This window comes from Perca fluviatilis, chromosome 9, assembly GCF_010015445.1.
Source record: "Perca fluviatilis chromosome 9, GENO_Pfluv_1.0, whole genome shotgun sequence".
NCBI lineage: Eukaryota > Metazoa > Chordata > Actinopteri > Perciformes > Percidae > Perca > Perca fluviatilis.
This window is the reverse complement of record NC_053120.1, coordinates 15,941,024-15,961,146: the sequence shown is the minus strand read 5'-3', so window position 1 is coordinate 15,961,146 and position 20,123 is coordinate 15,941,024. Positions and strand designations below refer to the sequence as shown.

The following is a 20,123-nucleotide window of genomic DNA, read 5'->3' as shown; positions in this document are numbered from 1 at the left end:
TGTGTTTTTAACTGCAATTATGACATTCAGTTTTGCTTCTTTCTCTTAACTTTTTTTTTAAAGAAAAGAGAGTTGCCAGAAAGATAAAAGAAATAACATTGCATCACATGAAATGTCATCACATAGTGCCCCCACATATTACTGTACATTTCCATACACATAATAAAAAACCCAATCTTTTAAGAAAAAATGAAACTGGCTGATGGCATCATGTTGATGTTTCTCATAATCCCATGTTGTGTTGCTGTCAGTTACCCTGTTGCCTACGCTTGAGCATTTCCTCATTTGCTGTAAGTTTAGTAACACAGGTCTGTATAGTAGCATTAGCCTCGGTACTGAATCACTGCTGGACATGGAGCACTTTATTCATCATTAAACCATCACTAAAGGCAAATATGGTAAGAAATTGTTATTTACTATGTTATTTAAAGAAGTGTTGTTTTTAATATGTCTGTCAATGGAGTGAATAACAACTGCTCCACAGCACCTTTCACACTTTAATTCTGGCTATTTCCTCCTAACCATCAAGGTGTCTATGAATAACCTGACCATTGTAGAAAGACCATCAGCAGATATTATTGTTTCACTGGCGGGTGAAACTTCAGTTTCCTCCTGTCATGTAACTAAGAAGGCTACTCATTGAATCACCTTTAAAACTTTTAACCTGCTTTTCATGATCTGACGGACTGGCTCCAGTTGTTCCCGAAAGTACTTACATAATTTCACAGCAGAAGGGGAAGTTGGATTTTGAAATAAATGTTCAGGCTGCTGCTGATGAAAGAAAGCTTTATTACACACTATCAGTGGTAAATGATTTACAGTGTGTTCAGTGGTGCTTTACTTCCACTGTTCTATCTTCCTACATTTCTCTTAAACTACACATGTTAATTGTATTTCAAGACTTTTTAATATATAGAATAAAGGTCTTTAAATTGTAGGGATCCTGTAACCAGAAAAAATATTGTAAACTACTTTGCCTTATTGTTTATTCCCCTTTTGATACGTTTATTGTATGCAACAAATACGCCAAGGCAAATTCCGTGCAAGTCAAAACTTTCTTTGGTAATAAATATGATTCTGATTCTAAATTTGGAAGTTATTAAACACATTAACAAATAAATTAATGAATCGACTACATCAAATGCCTGTTTTCTGTAGCAGAGACTGGCTGGTACCTAATATGTGATAAAAGATTAATATTACCTGAGTACATTGAATCAAACTGTATCTGTATAAGGACTGGGCAATATGGAGAAAATCAAATATCATGATATTTTTGACCAAATACCTCAATATCAATACCGCAACGATATTGTAGTGTTGACTATTGGTGCGTTCACAAAATAGTTACACAATGGGATTTTTGATAAATAATCATCAGTAATGTGAATATAAGGACTATGTGGGTAAAGGCAAATAATAGAACAGTTACAACAGTCTGGTAAGTTCAGAAAATTACGTAACTTTACTGTAATGCAGCCTTTAAAACCAGGAAAAGACAACACTTATGTCATATTACGATATTACGATATCCAAAATCTAAGACAATATCTAGTCTCATATCACAATATCGATATAATATCGATATATTGACCAGCTCTAATCTGTATAGTTCCTTTCGTACAGGTTAGGGCAATTCAAAATGCTTTACAAAGATAGATAGTAGAGATCAACAGAAGACCAGATCAGTAGAGTTCTTCGATAGCCTATTTTAGAAAATGTTGGCTTTAATGCACCAGAAAATATTTTAAAGTTCAATATAAGTTATGACTGTGATTAAGTCATATTTTATTTACTTTGTCTTTATTTTGTCACTTTTAGTCATACATTTTAAAAAATGTCAGTGTTGTCAGTTTTTCTCTGCAGCCCACCTGCACAGCTACAATCTGTGGCGACACCGTTTTAAGAACATCTGCGATGTTGTGTCACTGCCAAAGGGCACAAACGTATAGAAGCATACACATGCACACACTCTTCTGCAGGCGCGCTCTGACTGAAAGTGGAACACCGTCTGCGTGTTGTGTGTGTTTTGTGGTATATAGAGCAAAGTGGGTTTTCTTCATTCCTTGAGACAACTGAGAGCACACAGCTTGCAGCGTATTGGTACAGGAGTGACAGTGGAGGGCGTTTCTATGGTAACCGGTGCAGGATGCTTGCTGAGGTACAGAGCTGTGTGGTTGTGAGCATTTCCTGCTCCTCTTTGCACCCTCTGTTTGGCTTTGTTACAACTTTAGTTTAGTTTATTAGTTGATAATGTCGTGAACATTCCCCTTTAATTAACTGCACAGTAAAAGGAGCAGCTTTAGCCTCTATGGCTAATTTCCACCTGTAGTCCCTGGGCCAGCTGACAATAGGCATCCTAAAATACAATGGTATTCAGGCAATAGATAGTGTAATTTCTTTATTGCCATCGTGTTTTTATTTGTCACCATAACAGAGGATGAGACGTATTGAATCATAATTAAATGTACTTTTATTTCCCTCATTTTCCCTCCTTGCTTATCATATTTTTGAGTCAACTGCCTATTGTTCTATTAAAACAGTTTTCTGACTCTACCTATTGAAGTTGAACTCAACCAATGATATAATCTCTGCCTGGGCTTCGTTTTAAACTGTTCCGAGCCCTTTGGTCAAATTCTCATCCCTCTTTTTTTGGTCCATTTGTTTAGGTGAGAATGACAACATTTAAACCCCAAATAATGTCACAGATGCCTAAAAATGAGTGAGACTCATGTCAAATTTTCCTCTGTTTCCTCTCTCATATACACTCCAAAGTGAAAAAAAAAATGGATTAGGTACACCTTCAGTTGCTGTTGACACTGTCAGAGAGGTGTTAATTCAACAAGTTCAACAACACTGCAAACTACAACCTTAATAAACACATAGTTACATTAATATTTCTTGGATAGTCCCAATCAAAACTGAACATTGTTATCATTGTAAAGGTAGAATTCACGGTTGAGCTGTTGTATTGGATTGCATTAGTCTTTAAAGTTTTATCTAATAAAGTGGCCACTGAGTATAAAAAGTCCTCTCACAAATACCAACAGCAGAGTTCTACTGAGCAGCAGTGTGGTGCAGTTCACTGGGAGTGAGAGGAACCAGAGAGGAAATTACTTCCAAACATCTAATAAGAAGAGAGACCAACATCAATTTCTGCTCACCAGGCACAAGCAGATGGGTTCATTTTGCAAAGACACAGTTAATGCCACCAAGATAGTGTTTTTAAAGTGATGGTTCGGAGTAATTTACCCTAGGGTCCTTTGCACCATGACCTCGAGCCAAACACCCCCCCAGAAGCTTTTTTCACCTGGGTCTAACATTGGGCGAGTTAGCGTAGAGTAGCGTTAGCCGCTGAATAGCTTAGCGCAGGGGCTAATGGACCCACGTTTGTATCTCGTAAATGACCCCACTAATAATGCCCGAAATGATACCAAAGGTCTACACTAGTACAAATAGGTTATGCACTCACAAAACGATGGATTGGAAAGTTTGTAAGTACACCAGAGAGTTTATGAACACTTGCCTGCTCTCTTCTGCTCTCTGTTGCTGCTGCTGCTGCTGCTACCTGCAGTTAGACTCACAGCAGCAACAGCAGCAGAGAGCAGAAGCCAGCAGGCAAGTGTTATTTACATAAACTTCTGGTGTACATAACAACTATCATTCTATGTGTAAACCTGTTGTATCATTTCGGATTATTAGTGGGTCATTTAAGAAATAAAAACTTTGGTCCATTAGCCACGCGCTAAGCTATTCAGCGGCTAACGCTACGCTAACGCTCAATGTTAGACGGAAGTGAAAGCTTCGGGATTGCTGGTGCTAAGGAACCTAGGGTAAATTACTCTGAACCATCACTTTAATTAAGTAAAATGTATTTCTATAGTACCTTTTTAAAACCAGCGTTACGTACCTGGTGCACAGAAAATACAGTATCATAAAATATAACAAGAATTTCAGGGAGTGGTCAAACATAAAAATAACAACATGACATCATTGCTGTAATAATTATAATAACCAACCTGGCAGGATACCAAACTCCCTCCTATAAAGATGCTCATCTGCACGTCATCACTATTTTTATGAGCTTTGGTTTTTGCATGTTATTGTCATTGTGACCTTAAATGACCAAAATACAAAAGATGCAACAAAGGGAACATCCTACCCTACTACCCTTTAAAATGCCCCCAGAACCAAGCTCTGCAGCATGGGTGATAGGGCCTTTTCTTCCGCTGCTCTGAGGCTGTGGAACGCCCTCCCTGACCACCTGAGGGCCCCACAGACTACAGATTATTTTAAACAAAACCTAAAAACATAGCTTTTTAGAAAAGCTTTTTACTAAATGTATTTTATAGTTTTTCCTTTTAAACTACTTTGACCTTGACCTTGACCTTGACCTTTTTATTTATATGATTATATGCTCTGTAGCACTTTGAGATTGCTGTAAATGTAAAGTGCAATACAAATAAAATGTATTATTATTATTATTATTATTAAAATCTGTCATTAAATCTCAGAAAAGCATCAACTGAGTCGTCAAAGTCAGGGAGCCCCTTATTGCTTCAAGCATCGGTAGAACATAATGCTGCATTTTATAGACTGACCCGCCTTCAATTCATTTTCTTTGTCAGTGTCACTATATAATGTGTTTCTGTTACATTTATTCAGTGCAGTTTTGCCACAGTAATCTATGACCTCATGTCAAAATTGTCCAATTGTGTTGAGGTAAACCGATATTAAATTTGGACAAAGAGAGCAGTGGTTTCGGACCGATACGCAGCAGATAACCTGAGTTGAAGGATTGTATCGGCTACATTGGCTCATTTCTACCATTTCCATGAAAACTCTTGATAAAACAAAAATTCCAACCACCTGTTTTAACATAAAAAAAAGATTTTAATGTCTCCTTAGTGATTGCTTATAATGATCACAATCTCTGATAGGATTCATAATTACTAAATGCAGCCTTCAATATCTTTCTAAATCTGTTCAGATTGCACTGATAAAAGTTTTCTGCTGCACAGAGGAGGAGAAGGAGACTTCTCAGCTCTGTGAAGATCAAACCAACCAGGAAACTGTGTTGCTGCACGATGCATTCTCACTTTGTAAAGATAGCGTAGGGGTTTGACGAGCGGTGTGTGTTTGTGAGCGTGGGGGGCATGCTTTGCTGTGTGCTGTGCTGCTAACTTCCTGCTTTAAAAACAAAGCAGCTGCAGTTGAGTTTGTGCTCCTGTGTTGTTGTCAGGGGGAGAACGTTGATGTCAAGGCTCTGAGGGCCAGGTTCAACAACAAGGCCAGCAACTCGGACACCAGCAGCCGAGACAGCGGCTCCCCAAAATCTCCACGACCTGGGTTTGGGAGACTGATCCTGCCACTGGCGGAGAACGATCTGGCGCATCACAGATTGTCTCCTACCATTCCTCCTCCTCCGATGGCTAGCCCAGGCCTGGGGAGGCTCCCGAGGGCAGAACCGATGGCAGCCTCCGTCCCCTCCATCCCCTCCAAACCGGTTTCTTTCCCTCGACTGCCTCCCAATCCTGGGGTCAGAGCATCCATCCAGCCGCCAGAACTGGGCAAGGTGAAGCAGAAGGGAGAGATGCTACAGAACATGATGATGAAGCACCAGAGGCCTCCAGGCATCAAACCCGCCCAGGCTCCGGCATCAGCTCAGCCCCCTGCACCAGCTCCCACCTCCACCCCTCTACCACTTCGACTGCAGCCCCGACAGAGGAGTGCAGGGGACGTGACCCCACTCAGGAGGCGTCTACCCCCTGAAGGACCTCTGCCTTTGAAACCCAAACGCCCTCCTAATGTCAACCTGGAGCCCTTTCTGAGCTCCAATCGAGGACCTGCCCTTCCTGGTCCAAGAAAGAGTGACGGTGAGTCCCTCGGGCTTATTTGCTCATAGATTTGTAATTATCTGGGACTCAACTAAATCACAGACGATCTGGACATTCCTGGTGAGCACTGGAATTTCAATGCTTTTGACTTTCTGGCCTAGTGTTTCTAAAAGGCCGGCTCATTTCGTTTCCTTCCAGATGAAAAGAAGACAATCAATATTCATTCTCTTTAAATAATTATTTGCAAAATCATGACAGTGGCTGGAGCATTTGGAAGATTAGTCAATAGACAAACTAGTTTACTTCCTGCCCTGATATCATTTTGTCAGAAGACATTTGACATGTCACAGTGGGAAAAGCAGGTGTTACCACTATATTATCAATGGCTGAATTCCATTTAGCTGCTTCAGTTTCAAGGTCCTAATATTGTGCATGCTGGCTCACTGTCCCACTGTCAATATTTACTGGGACACATGAACAGAAAGAAACTGCCATTAATGTTTTTAGTAACAGGTTTGCTCTGTCAAAATGTCTGTTATGAAAAAAATTGATGAGGTATGTTACCATTTTACTTTTCTACTATTCTTATTGTTTTGTTGAATTAAGATAGCCTATATGTATTTTTTTTTAACTAAAAAGATTTTTTCCATTGCTTGCTATATATTTTGAATTTAAACTTTTGATGGAAAGTTAAGTCCATTAAATTGATACATTTTAAGATCTAAATATTGCTTCAAGTACGTGTGTGTGACTGTTCATTGTTGGTTATTTGTCTCATTTAGCTGTGAAGGTTTCGCATAATAACATTCTCTCTGGTTCTCCCAGCAGGTTCCCCGGGCTCAGCAGGCAAAAAGATGTCTTTACCCACAATCATCAGTCCTCCAAAACTGCCACCACAACGATCCAACAAACCCAGCAGGCTGCCGCACCAAATTGCCTCTGTGTAAGTATTAATCGATTTCACATTATGCTTATGTTATTAAAGTACCTGCAGGGATGCATTAACAAGAACGTGATTTTCATTTCATGTCATGTATTTCACATCCATTAAATACACAATCAGCCACAATAAAATCCCTGAGAATGCCACAATAAAGTCAGATTCTTATTTCCACCACAGTTGCTATAATGTAAAGATGGTAGACAGGCAAAGTGTGAAACTCAACAATGCACTTTAAGGAGAATAAATCATATCAGAGACTCTAACTTTAGAGTTTAAAATATATATCTAAAATGGCAAATATCTGGGCATATTTTTCTAAACTTCTGTAGCATGCAGGTGTCGAGTGGTCTAAGATACATGTCACGTAAACAATTGATGAATAAAGAACCGTTTTTTGATTGCAGGGACATTGAGGATAACCAGGACTTCTACGATGACATCGCAAGCTTTGAGAAGAACGGTAACTATTGCAGCTTGTTTATTGATGCATTACTCCTTTTGCTCTTGACGATCTTGTTTATCTGACACATTTTAAGCAATGAAGTAATGACTTCTAAAATCCTTGTGTTAATATTAAGATAATGTGCCACTTTTTCTAACAGAAGACATGCCTTTCATGTCTTTATATTGTGTGACTTCACAGATTCCTGGAGTGACAGTTCACCGTGCATTGATGGGGTATGAAATTTTAACTTACTTTAAATTGAGAATGCCTCCCATTATAATAATTCAAAACCAGGTAGCTCCTCTTGTGAGAACGTGTTGCGTTCTTCCCTAAAAAAACAGAAACTAAAATTAGAAAGAAGTTTAAATTCCAGTTTACACTGATGAATTATTTATTTATAATGGTGAGACAAATGGCAATTAAACTGTATTCATTGTCAGTAGAGCAGACACTGACATTCCCTTTAATTTAATAATTCCTGTATGTGGATGTTTTTCTTTGTTCTTTAAAAGTGCAAATAAAACTTTTTCTCTTGCAGGATGACGACGTGTATGAGTTTATTGATGAGTAAGTATAAACATTTTGCCTTTACCATTAAACCATTGTTTCTGTATTTGTTAAGCACTACACTGGCTAAAAGTAGAAAGTGGCTGCAGCTGCATGAACACGAAGGGGGACAGTATTTCTATTATTTCTGTTACTGCTGCTCTTATTTTTGCACCTACTGAAGCAGTGACTTGTGCAACAACCACTATTGCAACTACTTTTAAATTACCTTAAATGCTTTCACAATTTGTCTTTGCAGTTTAATGCCTTTGACACAACATCAAACTATTCCTGACAACAATCTCTGCTCCTTTAAATTTAAAATCGCAAAGAAACAGCATATGATGGATTGTAGTTTCTGTATGGTTTAATATAATGTGTATGGGAAGCTACATTAAATGCTCCACAAGTGTACAGTGATGCAATGACATTTTTTGTGATTCAACATGTTTTCTGTTAAAGCAGGATATAGTGATAAAACACAGATATGTGGGCACATTGGAACAAAGGCGTAAAGTTTGTGGGATACTGCAGTTGGTAAAACAGTTTACTGTGAAGTGCTTACAGCTGAATTAATGAATTCAGTCCTCACGACACAATCATGTTGATTGTTGTCACTTATGTAACATGTAAAACTAATGTTTTGTCGTTTGATTTTTTTCAGTTAACCACAAATATACACCTTTTTCCACAGAGTCAAAGTAATGGGACTACTATGAACAAAATATGAGTAAATTAATGTGAAGGCATTGTTTGGCGTGTCTAGGGATGACAATGTCTGTAATTCGGCTTGTAATTCATGTAGCAGGAGAATGCTGTGATGTGAAGAACTGTCAAAAAAACAAACAAGTAATTTCACATTTGAATTGTTCCTTTATAGGGACCAATTGGAGCTAAACCAGTTAAATGCTGAGAAGCAAAACAAAAAAGAAGCAAAGATACAACTTGCGAAGGAGAAGAAAGATCAGATGGAGCGTCAAAAAAAAGAAAATGAGTTGAGGAAGAACTTTCAGGTACCAACATCATTTTGTCCTCCATGAAAACCTCTGAGTCCAGCTTTTACAACAGCCGATCAGATATCATCACTTTTGTATTTTGTTGACATGGATGAAAATGCACCACCTTACAAAACATGTAGCTATTTACAGATTGGATGTTTAGTAGTTTAAACATTTTAAACCACAGTGGGTTAGCTACAGTTACATAACCTAAAAAAAAGCATGTTAAAATATATTTGTATTATTTCTATATAATTCCAATCTGCAACTTAGCTCAAGCATTAGGATTCTTTGAATCCACCCACTCCAAACTGATCCAAACCTTATTCATTTCTGTTATTGTAATTGTCAACTTTCACAACTTTATTTCTGCCCTTCTGTAGTTGCAAGGTGAGGTGGAGGTTCTTCATACAGCCAGAGTGAGGCATGACTGGCATGGAGGAGGAAAACTGGACCTCAGCGTACGCGAAGGAGAGAGCGTGGAGATCCTCAGAGTGAAGAATAACCCAGGAGGCAAATGGTTGGCTCGCTCTCTTAAAGGAAACTGTGAGTTTTACTTTAAATCTTCCAGTCTGAACCTCTCTTTAGTGCCATAAAGTTAGAAAATTCACCTACATCAACCTAAAACACTGCAGAGATAGGCAAGCTTGTTGATACTAGGCTGGAAGTCCTGTGTAGCGCCTGTGTTTTCTGTAAATAGCCAGCAGCAGTATGTGTGTGTGTGTGTGTGTGTGTGTGTATGTGTGTGTGTGTGTGCGTGCGTGCGTGCATGCGTGCGTGCGTGCGCGCGTGCGTGTGTGCGTGCGTGCATGCATGTGTGTGTGGTAGGCATAGGGTAATCATCATACTATTAGTTTCCACCCACCTGTTTTGATAAACATTTACATTTGCATATTAAAACACTTGAGTGATAATAATTTAGATCTTCAGTTTGAAGACATTTTGTCTGGGCCTTGCTTTCTCAAATGACTGTGGTCCTGCCATGGCTTATACCTTATTATGTATTTATAATGTCTCATGTTATGCAGATGATCCTCAACTCAATTTGTGAAACCAAAAAATCCTTGTGGCCTTATCTTTTTCAACCTACCAGTCTCTATTTTATTGCATACCTCCTCTAGTGTTTGATTAACCTTTCTAGTAAAACATATCGTTGCTGGGTGAAAACCAAAACCATTGCTTTTCAAGTAATGAAAATGGCTAATTTGAAAACATTTTATTGAGCTAATTTTCTTATTCAAAGTCAGACAGAATCACCTCATCACTGTTTAAATATTTATAAAAACCCACAGATAGACATAAAAGTTGACCAATAGCATTGATTTATGGAAGAAAAAAAAAGATAGGTTTCTGCCCGACAGTGACACTATGCAAGCAATTGTCATAATGAAGTATACCATCTTGATGTTGTGTTATCCGGCAGGCGGATACATCAGTAACACATGTGTGGATGTTGACTATGAGGCAGTAAAGCGCAAATTGCTACAGTTCAGAAAAATAGACACATCACCGTTGCCTCCACCACCTCCAGACCCCCCACTGATGTTATATGTTGAGTCCAATAGCAGTGACAGGTACAGTAGATCATGTTAATCCTGCTGTATTGACATATTTTTTTTATTATATTGTGATAAAAATGATATACTACTCTTCAGCCAACTTTTCCCAAATCTTTTGAAGTCATTTGTAGCCTACCACCTGTAAACTCACCTACATGTTTGGTTGCATTGCTTTCTCAGTTACACCCACATCTGTTCCAACTAATATTATGTTTCCTCTAATCTGCAGCATGCTTCAAGATGATGGTAAGTGACAACACACCAGACATACACATTATTGGCTGATTAGGCTTGATACTAGGTAAAATCAGGCAGTTTTTATTTGACTCAAAAGAAACGACACAGTAGCCATTTTTTAACATAAAGACCAGCTTGTTTGGTTTAATTCATTTTTTTCTGTTGTTAAAAAGTGTAAATAGGTAATAGGGATTCAAGAGCAAACCTTAAAAAGTCTGTTCTTATTCAATTATTGTTCACAATTAATGGCTTCAACTGCAATTGAAATTAACGTATACAATAACACTCTTGCAATATCACAGCTTGCTAAAGCTCAGTAGGATATTTGACAACTTGAAGAATGAGAAACATGACCAACTTGATCCATTGAAAGTTTCCATAAAATAAGCAGCTTAGCTTGCTTACTTCATTTAATCATTTTCTCCCACAATGATAAATATTTTTTTTTGTCTGATTGTTTCAACAGATAATGTTAATGATTATTACAAGAAGACAATATCCTTTTACTTTTACTGTACTTTTTGTTTGATCCTCAGATGACTATGATGATGTTGAACCAATAACTGAGGGTTTCCCCCCACCACCGCCTGAAATCAGGTATCTATTCCTCTGTTCCACTGAAAGGGAACAGGAAATGAGAGCTTGAGATATTGACAGCTCAGTGCAACTCCAGTATTTGTGTAATGTAAAGATGTATTTATTTATTTAAAGACCAAATGAAGAATGTTCAAATACAGAAAAAAACAGAACAAGTCTCCCTCTATCTATTTTATTAATTTGCAGAGGAAAATCTGAGAAAATGCGTTGCTGATAAATGCATTGATATGCTTCTTGATTAACTGTTAAATCCTCTGTTTATTTCCAGCATAGATCCCAAATTGGAGAAAGAGCTAAGGAAAAGATTTAAGGTAAATTGTTTTCACACTTTCACACCAGATAATTTGGTTTTAGTAGCATATAAAGCAGTGTCATCAGCATAAAGGAATAGTTATATTACTTATTATTTGTTCCTGAATAATTTGGGGAAACATGTTTAGAAAGAAAAGAAAACAACAGCATCATTTCCATATAATGCACAGCCTATAGCATAAACATGTTACACTGCTCCCATTAAGACAATTACTGAAATTTAGAAAATACTTAAAAACTGATCACTGCAACTATTGTTTCCTAGTATGAAGGGCCTCTCAGGGTGCTGCACACCATGATGGTAGATCCTAATAGCATCATAAAGAAGCCAGGGGGGAAGGATCTGCATGTGACTCCAGGAGAAGTCGTGGAAGTCATTCAGCTCACCAACAGCAAGAAAGCTCTGTGTTGCAACCAGGCTGGAAAATGTATGTAAACACTTCACATCCCTCTTTGATTGTGTGTTAAGATGCAGCACATGATACATAAGCAGTTTGAAAAAGGGTGAAAGTTTATCTTTATTGTCATGGCTATGTGATTAATAAGACTACAGCCATACTAATGGCTCTAGGACTTTGAGCTAAATGCTAACAACATATACATGATATTTCACTGGAGTCAAAACTTTGACCTGCTGGTGGTGCAAAAAAAAAAGTCAGGGGATACCCAATTTAGCCAGTATATTACAAATTTAATGTGACTGTTTTACATAAATTATGTTTTGTATTACCTCTCACAGATGGCTATGTGTCCAGATCTCTTCTTCTTCAAATGTAAGTTAATCCTCATCAGTTTCATATGTGGAACTGCCACCATAGCATTACTTTCATTTAGTCTCTTATAGTCTTTGCTATAAATAAATAAATAATTTTTACTTTCCTGTAAATACACTTTTGGTATGCTCCTCTTTGACTTTGATACTTTGATAAAGCTATGTGTTGTTGTTGTTTTTGATAGTGTAGATTAAATTAGTAAAAAGTTGTACATATTCTATTTTTTACAAATCTAAACATGGTACACATCTTTCCATTTCATCTGCGCTCAAGTATAATGCATTTTGTTCTCATCCACGAGAATAGTACATTGATTAAACTCAATGTTGATTTGATGTTAGCAAGTGATATGTCTAGAAATAACAATAAAAATACCTAGCCAGTTTAACATCAATCTTCCTCTACAGGGAAGGAGACATTTATGACGATGTTGAATACGCAGGCAGTGCCGGTGAGTTATCTTTAGATCTTCATGTTCTTCAATAAATGCCATGCAAACTGTGCCTCAGTAATTTCTGAAGTAATCTTAAATATTCACTCTTGAAACCCCATGTGTTTGTCTTACTTTTAATTCTATTTTGTAAGGACATTTTTATTTTATTTTATTTCAGACGTCTATGACAACGACTCTCCACACACTGATTATTGAAACAAACTAAACACAGACTAACACAGTAAGAAAGAGAGATATACAGACAGACAAAAGAAACAAACTATACAAACATGTAAAACTTATAAAGCTATATAATACTATATAAGTATCCACCTGGATACACATTTTTGCTTTACTTAACTCCACCTGTTGCATTCAATTAAAAACTAAACTTTTATTAATAATTAAACACCAGGCGGCCTGTTACAACTGAGGTGGAACAGAAAATAGCTGTCTGGCTCACAAACTAAAAAAATAAACAAACTAGCTGATATAAAACTAAAATTGTATAAAAACTAAATAAAACTGAGGGACAAAAACAGAAAATAGTGTGAAGAAAGAGATCTGTCTAGATACACACACACACACACACAACACACACACGCACGCACGCACGCACACACACACACACACACACACACACACACACACACACACACCACACACACTTGAAGTGGGGCCGCTGCTCCTTCATCATGAAAGGGGCCAGTTGAGGTGGTTCGGGCATCTAACCAGGATGCATCCTGGTAGAGGTTTTCCGGGCACGTCCAACTGGTAATAGGCTCCAACAAGAGATTATCCAGTATATCTCATCTGGCCACACCTCAGGGTTCCTCAGGAAGAGCAGGAAAACGTTGCTGGGGAGAGTGACGTCTGGAAACTTTGCTTAGCCTGCTGTCCCCGCAATAAGCGGATGAAAATGGATGAATGGATGGTTGGAGGAGAATATCAAACTCGTTATCATTGCATGGTTTGTTAAACTGCTTGTATAGAAAATGAATACACTATTACTGTCGCTTTGTGTATCGTTCCCCTGAGATAATTTAAAATAAATAAAATACATTTTTACTGGTAATTGTGTCCCTTTTTAATTGACTTTTTTCTGTCTTTTTTGAATAAAAATAAAGACCATTAGCCCCTTGAAGTGTTATGTTTAGTAAAGTGGAGGAGGAATATGGACTCAACCTATTTTTGGAGCTGTATGGAAATGAAGCAGAAGAAATTAACCAGAAAAAACAGCAATATTTGGGTGGGAAAATATATAATTAGAATATATAGCCTAATCAACAATAGCAGTAGGCTAAACTGAAAATGCTTCTGACGTAGGCCTGCCTATTTACTGTCTGATATAGATAGGCCTACATCAGCCTGTATCGTTAAAGCATAAATTATGGTGCCCAAACTGAAGAGGGCAGCAGTACACTAGGACCATGGATGTATTAACAAAAGAAGACGAAGACGTGGCCGGGGGGCCGCGTTGCGATATTTTTTTCTCCCACCGCCCTTCAATAGCATTCACACACTACTATTAGCCAGGCGTCCATGCTTACATGTACAGGTCCTATCTCCTGACCAATCCCCTAACCCTAACCTCAACCACTCGAGGTCAAATGCCTAACCTCAACCAATCAGGCTGCTTCGTAGGGCGGGTCTTGGCGTGGCCATAGTGGGATTCGTAATTTTGCCATGAATTTTGCGGCCGGGTTGTCTCAGTGGGTAGAGCAGGCGCACATCTACTTAGAGGTTTATTCCTCGACGCAGAGGTCCAGGGTTGGAATCCGACCTGTGACGATTTCCTGCATGTCTTCCCCCCTCTCTCACCTTGCTGTCCTGTCGATTAAAGGCGGAAAAGCCCCCCCCCGCCCCCCCCAAAAAAAAGAAGACGAAGAGGTTCGATTGAATCGGTGATCGTTTACTTGAGTCCTAATTGCGGTACTTCCTGTTTCAAAGTCCAGGTTTTAGTAGTGTAGATGTTATGCAGGAGCTTCATATGTCAGTGTTTATTTATTGCATCGCGTTGTGAGAGTGTTTCAGCAGCAGACAGACAGACAGATAGACAGATATGCAGCCGTCTGTGGAGTCTCTTGTCCGACTGCTGGAGTCATACAGAGGAAGAGATAAAGTTGTAAGTAACTCGTGTAGTTTTATATTTAAACATGTAAATGATCAGGGGTGCACATGAACACCAAACTGTTATCCATATGGGGTAGTTCATTAGTTTTAAATTAGTTTTGGTTTTATACTCCATCCATTCAACCTGAGAGTGTGCACGTTTGACAGGAAAATAGAAGTCAGTATTAATCATTAATAAAGGTATTGGCAGTGGTCGAAGAGGTAATACAAGTTGTACTGCAGTGTAAAAAATACTCTGTTACAAGTAAAAGTCGAGCATTCAAAATCTTACTTAAGTAAAGTACAAGTACCTAAAAAGTGTTTTTTGAGTAAATGTACTTAGTTACATTCCACCGCTGAGTAATGGTTACAACTTGTAAACCCTTAAGACAGGGTGGCTTAGTAGAGAGTGGTACTTGTTAAACCCTAACTGTTCTTTTAAATCTTATAACTGATCTATAAAGGATTAGTAGCATTTCATAAATGGTGGCTTATTAGAACGTACTTTTCAAAACGTTTTAACTTTTCAAAGAACAAAAAAGTAAGTTCCACAAAATTGTTCCACAAATCATTCAAATACAATCAGCTTTCACTACATCCCTGAAAGTAAAGTCTCCTTTTTCATAAACACTCCTGTCTCCTAAAGGTACTTTGAGTACTACCATGTGTTTTCTTCCTCCGTTTGTCTTTCAGATCAGGACTGTCTGTTATGGCTCGCAGCTGGTTGGAGGAGTTCTTTCCCGGAAGGCAGAAACAGACGTTTCATCTAACCGGCTCGGGAAACGTCTGCTGCTGTTTTCTGCTCAGCTTAGCCACTGCCGGACGGTGCTGAGGCTGTTTGATGATCTTTCCATGCTGGCTTACTCCCACAGCTATGGGTTTGGAGGCCGGGTGAGCCACACAACAACAACAACAACAACAACAACGACAACAACAACACTGCACCATCCTATTTATCCATTCAGTCTTTTTATTCTTCATAATCCAGTGGGGAGGGATGGATTAGTTTCCATTCCACTAGATGGTTTATTTCGTCTGAAGGGTTAAAACGCGATAATAGGGTTCTCTCCTTATTCTAAGCAAAATGGGCATCAGCTGTTGTATTGGATAGTACAATTTAACACTTTTTCATTTAAAAAAAAAGATAAAAGTATTAGTTGTGATTATTGTGTTAGTGTTCAACAGCTACAGTTCCCATGAAGCTTTGACAGTGGTTATGTTTGCTAAGACTCTGGATACACTGTTGATTCATTCAAAATTAAAATTCTTTAATCTTTGTTAAAATAAGATAAGATACACCTTTATTAATCCCCAGTGGGGAAGTTTGGTTGTTGCAGGAGTACAAGGACAGAAATAAATACAGATAAAAATAGAAAGTAACAATAAAAAATAAATAATAAGAGGTACATAAAATAAGAATAGAATAAAAATACAAACTATACAAGAGCATTTGGAGACAAAATTACATGATAGAGTGATAGTGGTGTGATTAATTGCAGAGTCAACAAGTCTAAGTAAACAGTGTACACCAGGCTAATATAACTAATGGTGCTTAGTGTTTGTCTGTTTAATATAATGTACATACAGTAAAATATAAGATAAGATAAACCTGTATTAATCCCCAGAGGGAAATTCAGGTGTCATAGTAGCAACAGCAATGAGAATAAAACACAGGAGAGGTATTAAGAGTTGAAAACTAAACCAAGATAATAAGAAAAATGTTTTTAATGTATATATAATATATATGTCACGGAGAGGATCAGAGGGGTGCCAGCCCGGCCACAGAGCTGGCCTTCCTTACCAGCTTGTTGGCAAGGTGGTCAAATGTTTGATTTGAGAACAATATGGATAAAACAAATATAAATATAATGTTTTTAAACACATCAAATAGTTGCGTTCTATGTGAAAACAGTTCTTGCCAATAGGCTGACATGACACATACATGCAGCTTTACCCTGTAAAGTGCAGCATTAACGCATATGGCCTCTTGTCTTTGGAAGGAGGAGGACGTGGGCGTGCGCTGGATATCGGTGCTGACCAACGTGGCCGACCAGCTCTACTACCCCTGTGAACACATCGCGTGGGCTGCTGATGCTGAGCTGATCAAAGTGAAGTCTGATAAGTGGTGGCTGTTCGGCACGGTGCTGTGGGGTACCTCGCTGCTGCTGGGAATACTCAGGTCTGAAATCCCCTCTCTACGAACATCAAATCTGATTAGCAATAACCCGGTCGCGCACGGCCATGTAAACACCGGCAAAAACACGAATATGCTCATATTCCGGTTTTTAAAAACCCGAAAATGATACCTGGGTTACCCCTTTTCTAACCCGAAATTTTGGTCATGTAAACGCGTATCGGCATATCCCCATCAAAAGGAACACTGATTTGTGTTCTGCGCATGTTCTATTCACAAGGAATCTTGGTCTTTTGAGTAGAGGAACTTCTTGTATGCGCCAGAAAACCTGCGCGCAGTATACCAGAAGTAAACAAGAAGTAGAGGTAAACCTTACTGTCTATGAGGTAAACATGGCGAGACGCAGCACAGCACCACCCTTTTGGAGCGAGGAGGAAACCAATTTCTTTATTAGTGTGGTGAAAACCATGAATATAATGTCTTTTGTTGACGGCAGAAAGTACCGAGATAGTGAGATTTATAAGAAGGTGACCGAAAAGTTACGCGAAGCAGGGTTTGTCCGTACGTCCAGACGCTAACCGTGTGTCGCCGTTTACATCGGGATATTGCCAATTGATTACAAATTCCATGTATACAGGAGTAACTCTCTCTGCTCACGCATGTAAACGGGTTATTCCGAATGTTTCAGAAACCCGAATAGTGACCTTAACCCGACCATAACCCGAATATTGACAGCTTGTAAACGTAGTCACTGACATTAAATTAATGGAGTGGCGAAATGACAAATGTCGCTTTATATGATGGTTCAAAAGTATTCAGAAGTCATACTTTATTACTACAATGAATATAACGGATAAGGCTGGCTAAATTAAAAAAAATTTCTGAAATCAACAATGAATTGATACTTAACAAGTGTTTTCTGTCTAGACAAAACCTTTTTTTTCAGTCAAAACAACAAACTGCTCCTTTATACTTACTAGAGCACCACATGTGTATTAATCCATGGCTAAAAATAGTCCCCATGAAATACTATAATATAATTAATCCTTATGTTTACGCTACAGTGACCAGCTGTTTTAGGAAATTATTGAGCATTTAAAAAAAAAAAAGACTAAAAAACTATATATTTGTGACGTGTTTGTGAAGATCTTTATTAGAAACTATTGAGGACGCATAAATCGGGAATACTGAAAGACATACTAACACGTTGTTGGTTTTGGTCTATTCATGGGATTTGAAAAATATAGCATAATGCCAGCCTTATCCTTCAAGTAAATTAAATATATTGTAATCATATTTTTCCTCCACCTGTCAAAATATATCACAAGTGGATTTATTTTACCTATTTATTTAGGAAAATGCTGATCATATTAACAGAATAATTTGTAAGATTGAGCACTACTAAGTCACTTGCTTTACTTGCTGAATTTGGAGCAAATGCCAATGAAACATTGTCAGTCTGAGATGAAGTGTGAGTGTGAATCTTCATCTCTTTAGATCGCTCCGAGTTCTGCTGCTACTGAAGAAGAAGCTCAAGAGATATGAGAGGGATGGAGCTGGCCACAGGTGTTGTTTATACGGTTTTCTTTCTACAGTATTCACACTCACACTGAGACATTGTTCTGTAATGTAAAAGAAAATGTCCTGATGATCCTGTGTGTTTTACTCCTGCAGTCGCTCTCAGCTCCGCAGACAGATGCGTGGGGAAGTTCTCTCCATCCTCAGCAGCATGGCTGATCTTAGTAATGCCATTCATTGGATGCCACCCGGCTTCCTGTGGGCGGGACGATTCCCCAACTGGTTGGTGGGGCTGATGGGCACAATCTCCTCTCTGATTGGTTTGATCCAGATGAACGCTGGGCACAGCAACGAGACAGACAGTACATTGTCTACACCTCACAGTGAGGAATAGATCAGGTGCTTTAATTGCTGACTGGCTGAATGAATGATGTGTACTGGTGGAAAATGCTGAGTGAAAGGATGTGTAGCAGATCTGGAATGTGATCAGATTCCTGTCCGACTGTCTGTGGAGATTTATTTCTATCTTGTACCGACTATAATGTCTAAAGAACATAAAAAAATCATCTGGACCTATAACGACCTATGATATGTGAATCTAAGTAGACTTGTAGCTACTGTAGTCGTCCAAGTGCTTCATTAGATGTCACTGAAAGCCTCTTGGAAAAGGGCCAAAAACATCTTCAATTACTATTTGGACATTCAAGTCTGTCATCAGACAGTTGGAGGCAAGACTTCATAATGAGATGAATCAATTAAAATGTTCCTTTACTTAGTTATTATTTCTCAGCTCACACAATCACACAAATGTGAAATGTATTTAGAATGTATGTGTCATTACATGCAGATAAAAGTATTTACATGGAGTTTAGTTCAATGTACTTTGTTAGGTTTTCAGAAATCAGTATTCAGATACTGCATGACAATGAAGTCCTGATAACATAGTTAATTGGAGGCAGCTCCTTGGGGTGAATCGACTTTGTATTTGGCACATAATACCCTCCTACTTACAGTACAGGGAAGATAAATAGTTGTGTTTATACATTAAAGCTGTGGGGTGATTTTATGAGAGATACAATGACAGTTTAAAGACTGGTAAATTGTTGCCTTATATACACACTCCATACACCTAATTTTCAATCTTGCACTTTTTTTTACTGAAATGCCTCAAGTAAAAATTAGATTTGTTTCACATAGGCCTACTGTTTAAAGACCAACTTAACGGATGTAATGTCCCCAAGCTACACTACAACAACTGGTTTCACTAATAACTTCCTCAGGTGTTGACATTAGCTGAATTGCATTTAAGAATCAGTAGAACAGCCCCCAGACAACACTGATGAAGTTGTATATGGACACAGTATGTGTCACTGGTCAAATGAGACAGCTGCTTAATTTAATTATATGTAAAGTTATTTTAGATGATGTAAACTAATTTACTTTTTAAATAAATTGAATTGTCTTTCCTCTGTTGGATCGTTTTTTCGATGTTTGATTTAGCAGGTCTGAAAGCCTCAACATGACGTCGACAACTGTTACTTTCAGGTGCTGACGGACGGATCGGTATTAAAAGAAGGGTCTTTTTCCAATGCCCTTAATCAACCTCATGTCAGCTAACGTCTATCTATGAGCTAACGTTAACAGATACCCACTTTCAGTCTGCAAAATCAGAGCTTATC

At 38.2% G+C, this 20,123-nt stretch overlaps 2 protein-coding genes across 3 annotated transcripts; both read left to right on the top strand.

Annotated features, from left to right (window-relative positions):
- The first annotated feature begins 45 nt into the window (after positions 1-45).
- Positions 46-13,755, top strand: si:ch73-40i7.2 (FYN-binding protein 1). 2 transcript variants are annotated; one of them, XM_039811918.1, is made up of 16 exons: positions 46-398; positions 5,243-5,876; positions 6,666-6,780; positions 7,185-7,240; positions 7,424-7,458; positions 7,764-7,792; positions 8,652-8,784; positions 9,153-9,315; positions 10,193-10,343; positions 10,558-10,574; positions 11,102-11,162; positions 11,431-11,473; positions 11,740-11,902; positions 12,214-12,247; positions 12,655-12,698; positions 12,859-13,755. In XM_039811918.1, exons 1-16 carry the CDS (start codon positions 234-236, stop codon positions 12,894-12,896), a joined length of 1,881 nt encoding a protein of 626 aa, XP_039667852.1. In that variant the 5' UTR covers positions 46-233; the 3' UTR covers positions 12,897-13,755. The 2 variants fall into 2 exon arrangements, with proteins under 2 accessions (XP_039667852.1, XP_039667851.1); XM_039811917.1 differs by having other exon boundaries at positions 6,663-6,780.
- Positions 13,756-14,596: 841 nt separating this feature from the next.
- On the top strand, positions 14,597-19,910 carry pex11g (peroxisomal biogenesis factor 11 gamma). Its single transcript, XM_039810165.1, has 5 exons — positions 14,597-14,805; positions 15,486-15,683; positions 16,793-16,971; positions 18,424-18,492; positions 18,601-19,910. The coding sequence occupies exons 1-5, from the start codon at positions 14,743-14,745 to the stop codon at positions 18,836-18,838; spliced, it is 747 nt and encodes a 248-aa protein (XP_039666099.1). The 5' UTR covers positions 14,597-14,742; the 3' UTR covers positions 18,839-19,910.
- Positions 19,911-20,123: the final 213 nt, after the last annotated feature.

Excerpts from the sequence above, each read along its gene's own strand:
- pex11g (XM_039810165.1), top strand. The coding sequence starts at position 14,743 with ATGCAGCCGTCTGTGGAGTCTCTTGTCCGACTGCTGGAGTCATACAGA. Across the intron at positions 16,972-18,423 it reads CTGCTGCTGGGAATACTCAG|ATCGCTCCGAGTTCTGCTGC; the intron begins GTCTGAAATCCC and ends TCATCTCTTTAG. Across the intron at positions 18,493-18,600 it reads AGGGATGGAGCTGGCCACAG|TCGCTCTCAGCTCCGCAGAC; the intron begins GTGTTGTTTATA and ends TTACTCCTGCAG.
- si:ch73-40i7.2 (XM_039811917.1), top strand. The coding sequence starts at position 234 with ATGTTGTGTTGCTGTCAGTTACCCTGTTGCCTACGCTTGAGCATTTCC. Across the intron at positions 7,459-7,763 it reads GTTCACCGTGCATTGATGGG|GATGACGACGTGTATGAGTT; the intron begins GTATGAAATTTT and ends TTTCTCTTGCAG. Across the intron at positions 8,785-9,152 it reads AGTTGAGGAAGAACTTTCAG|TTGCAAGGTGAGGTGGAGGT; the intron begins GTACCAACATCA and ends GCCCTTCTGTAG.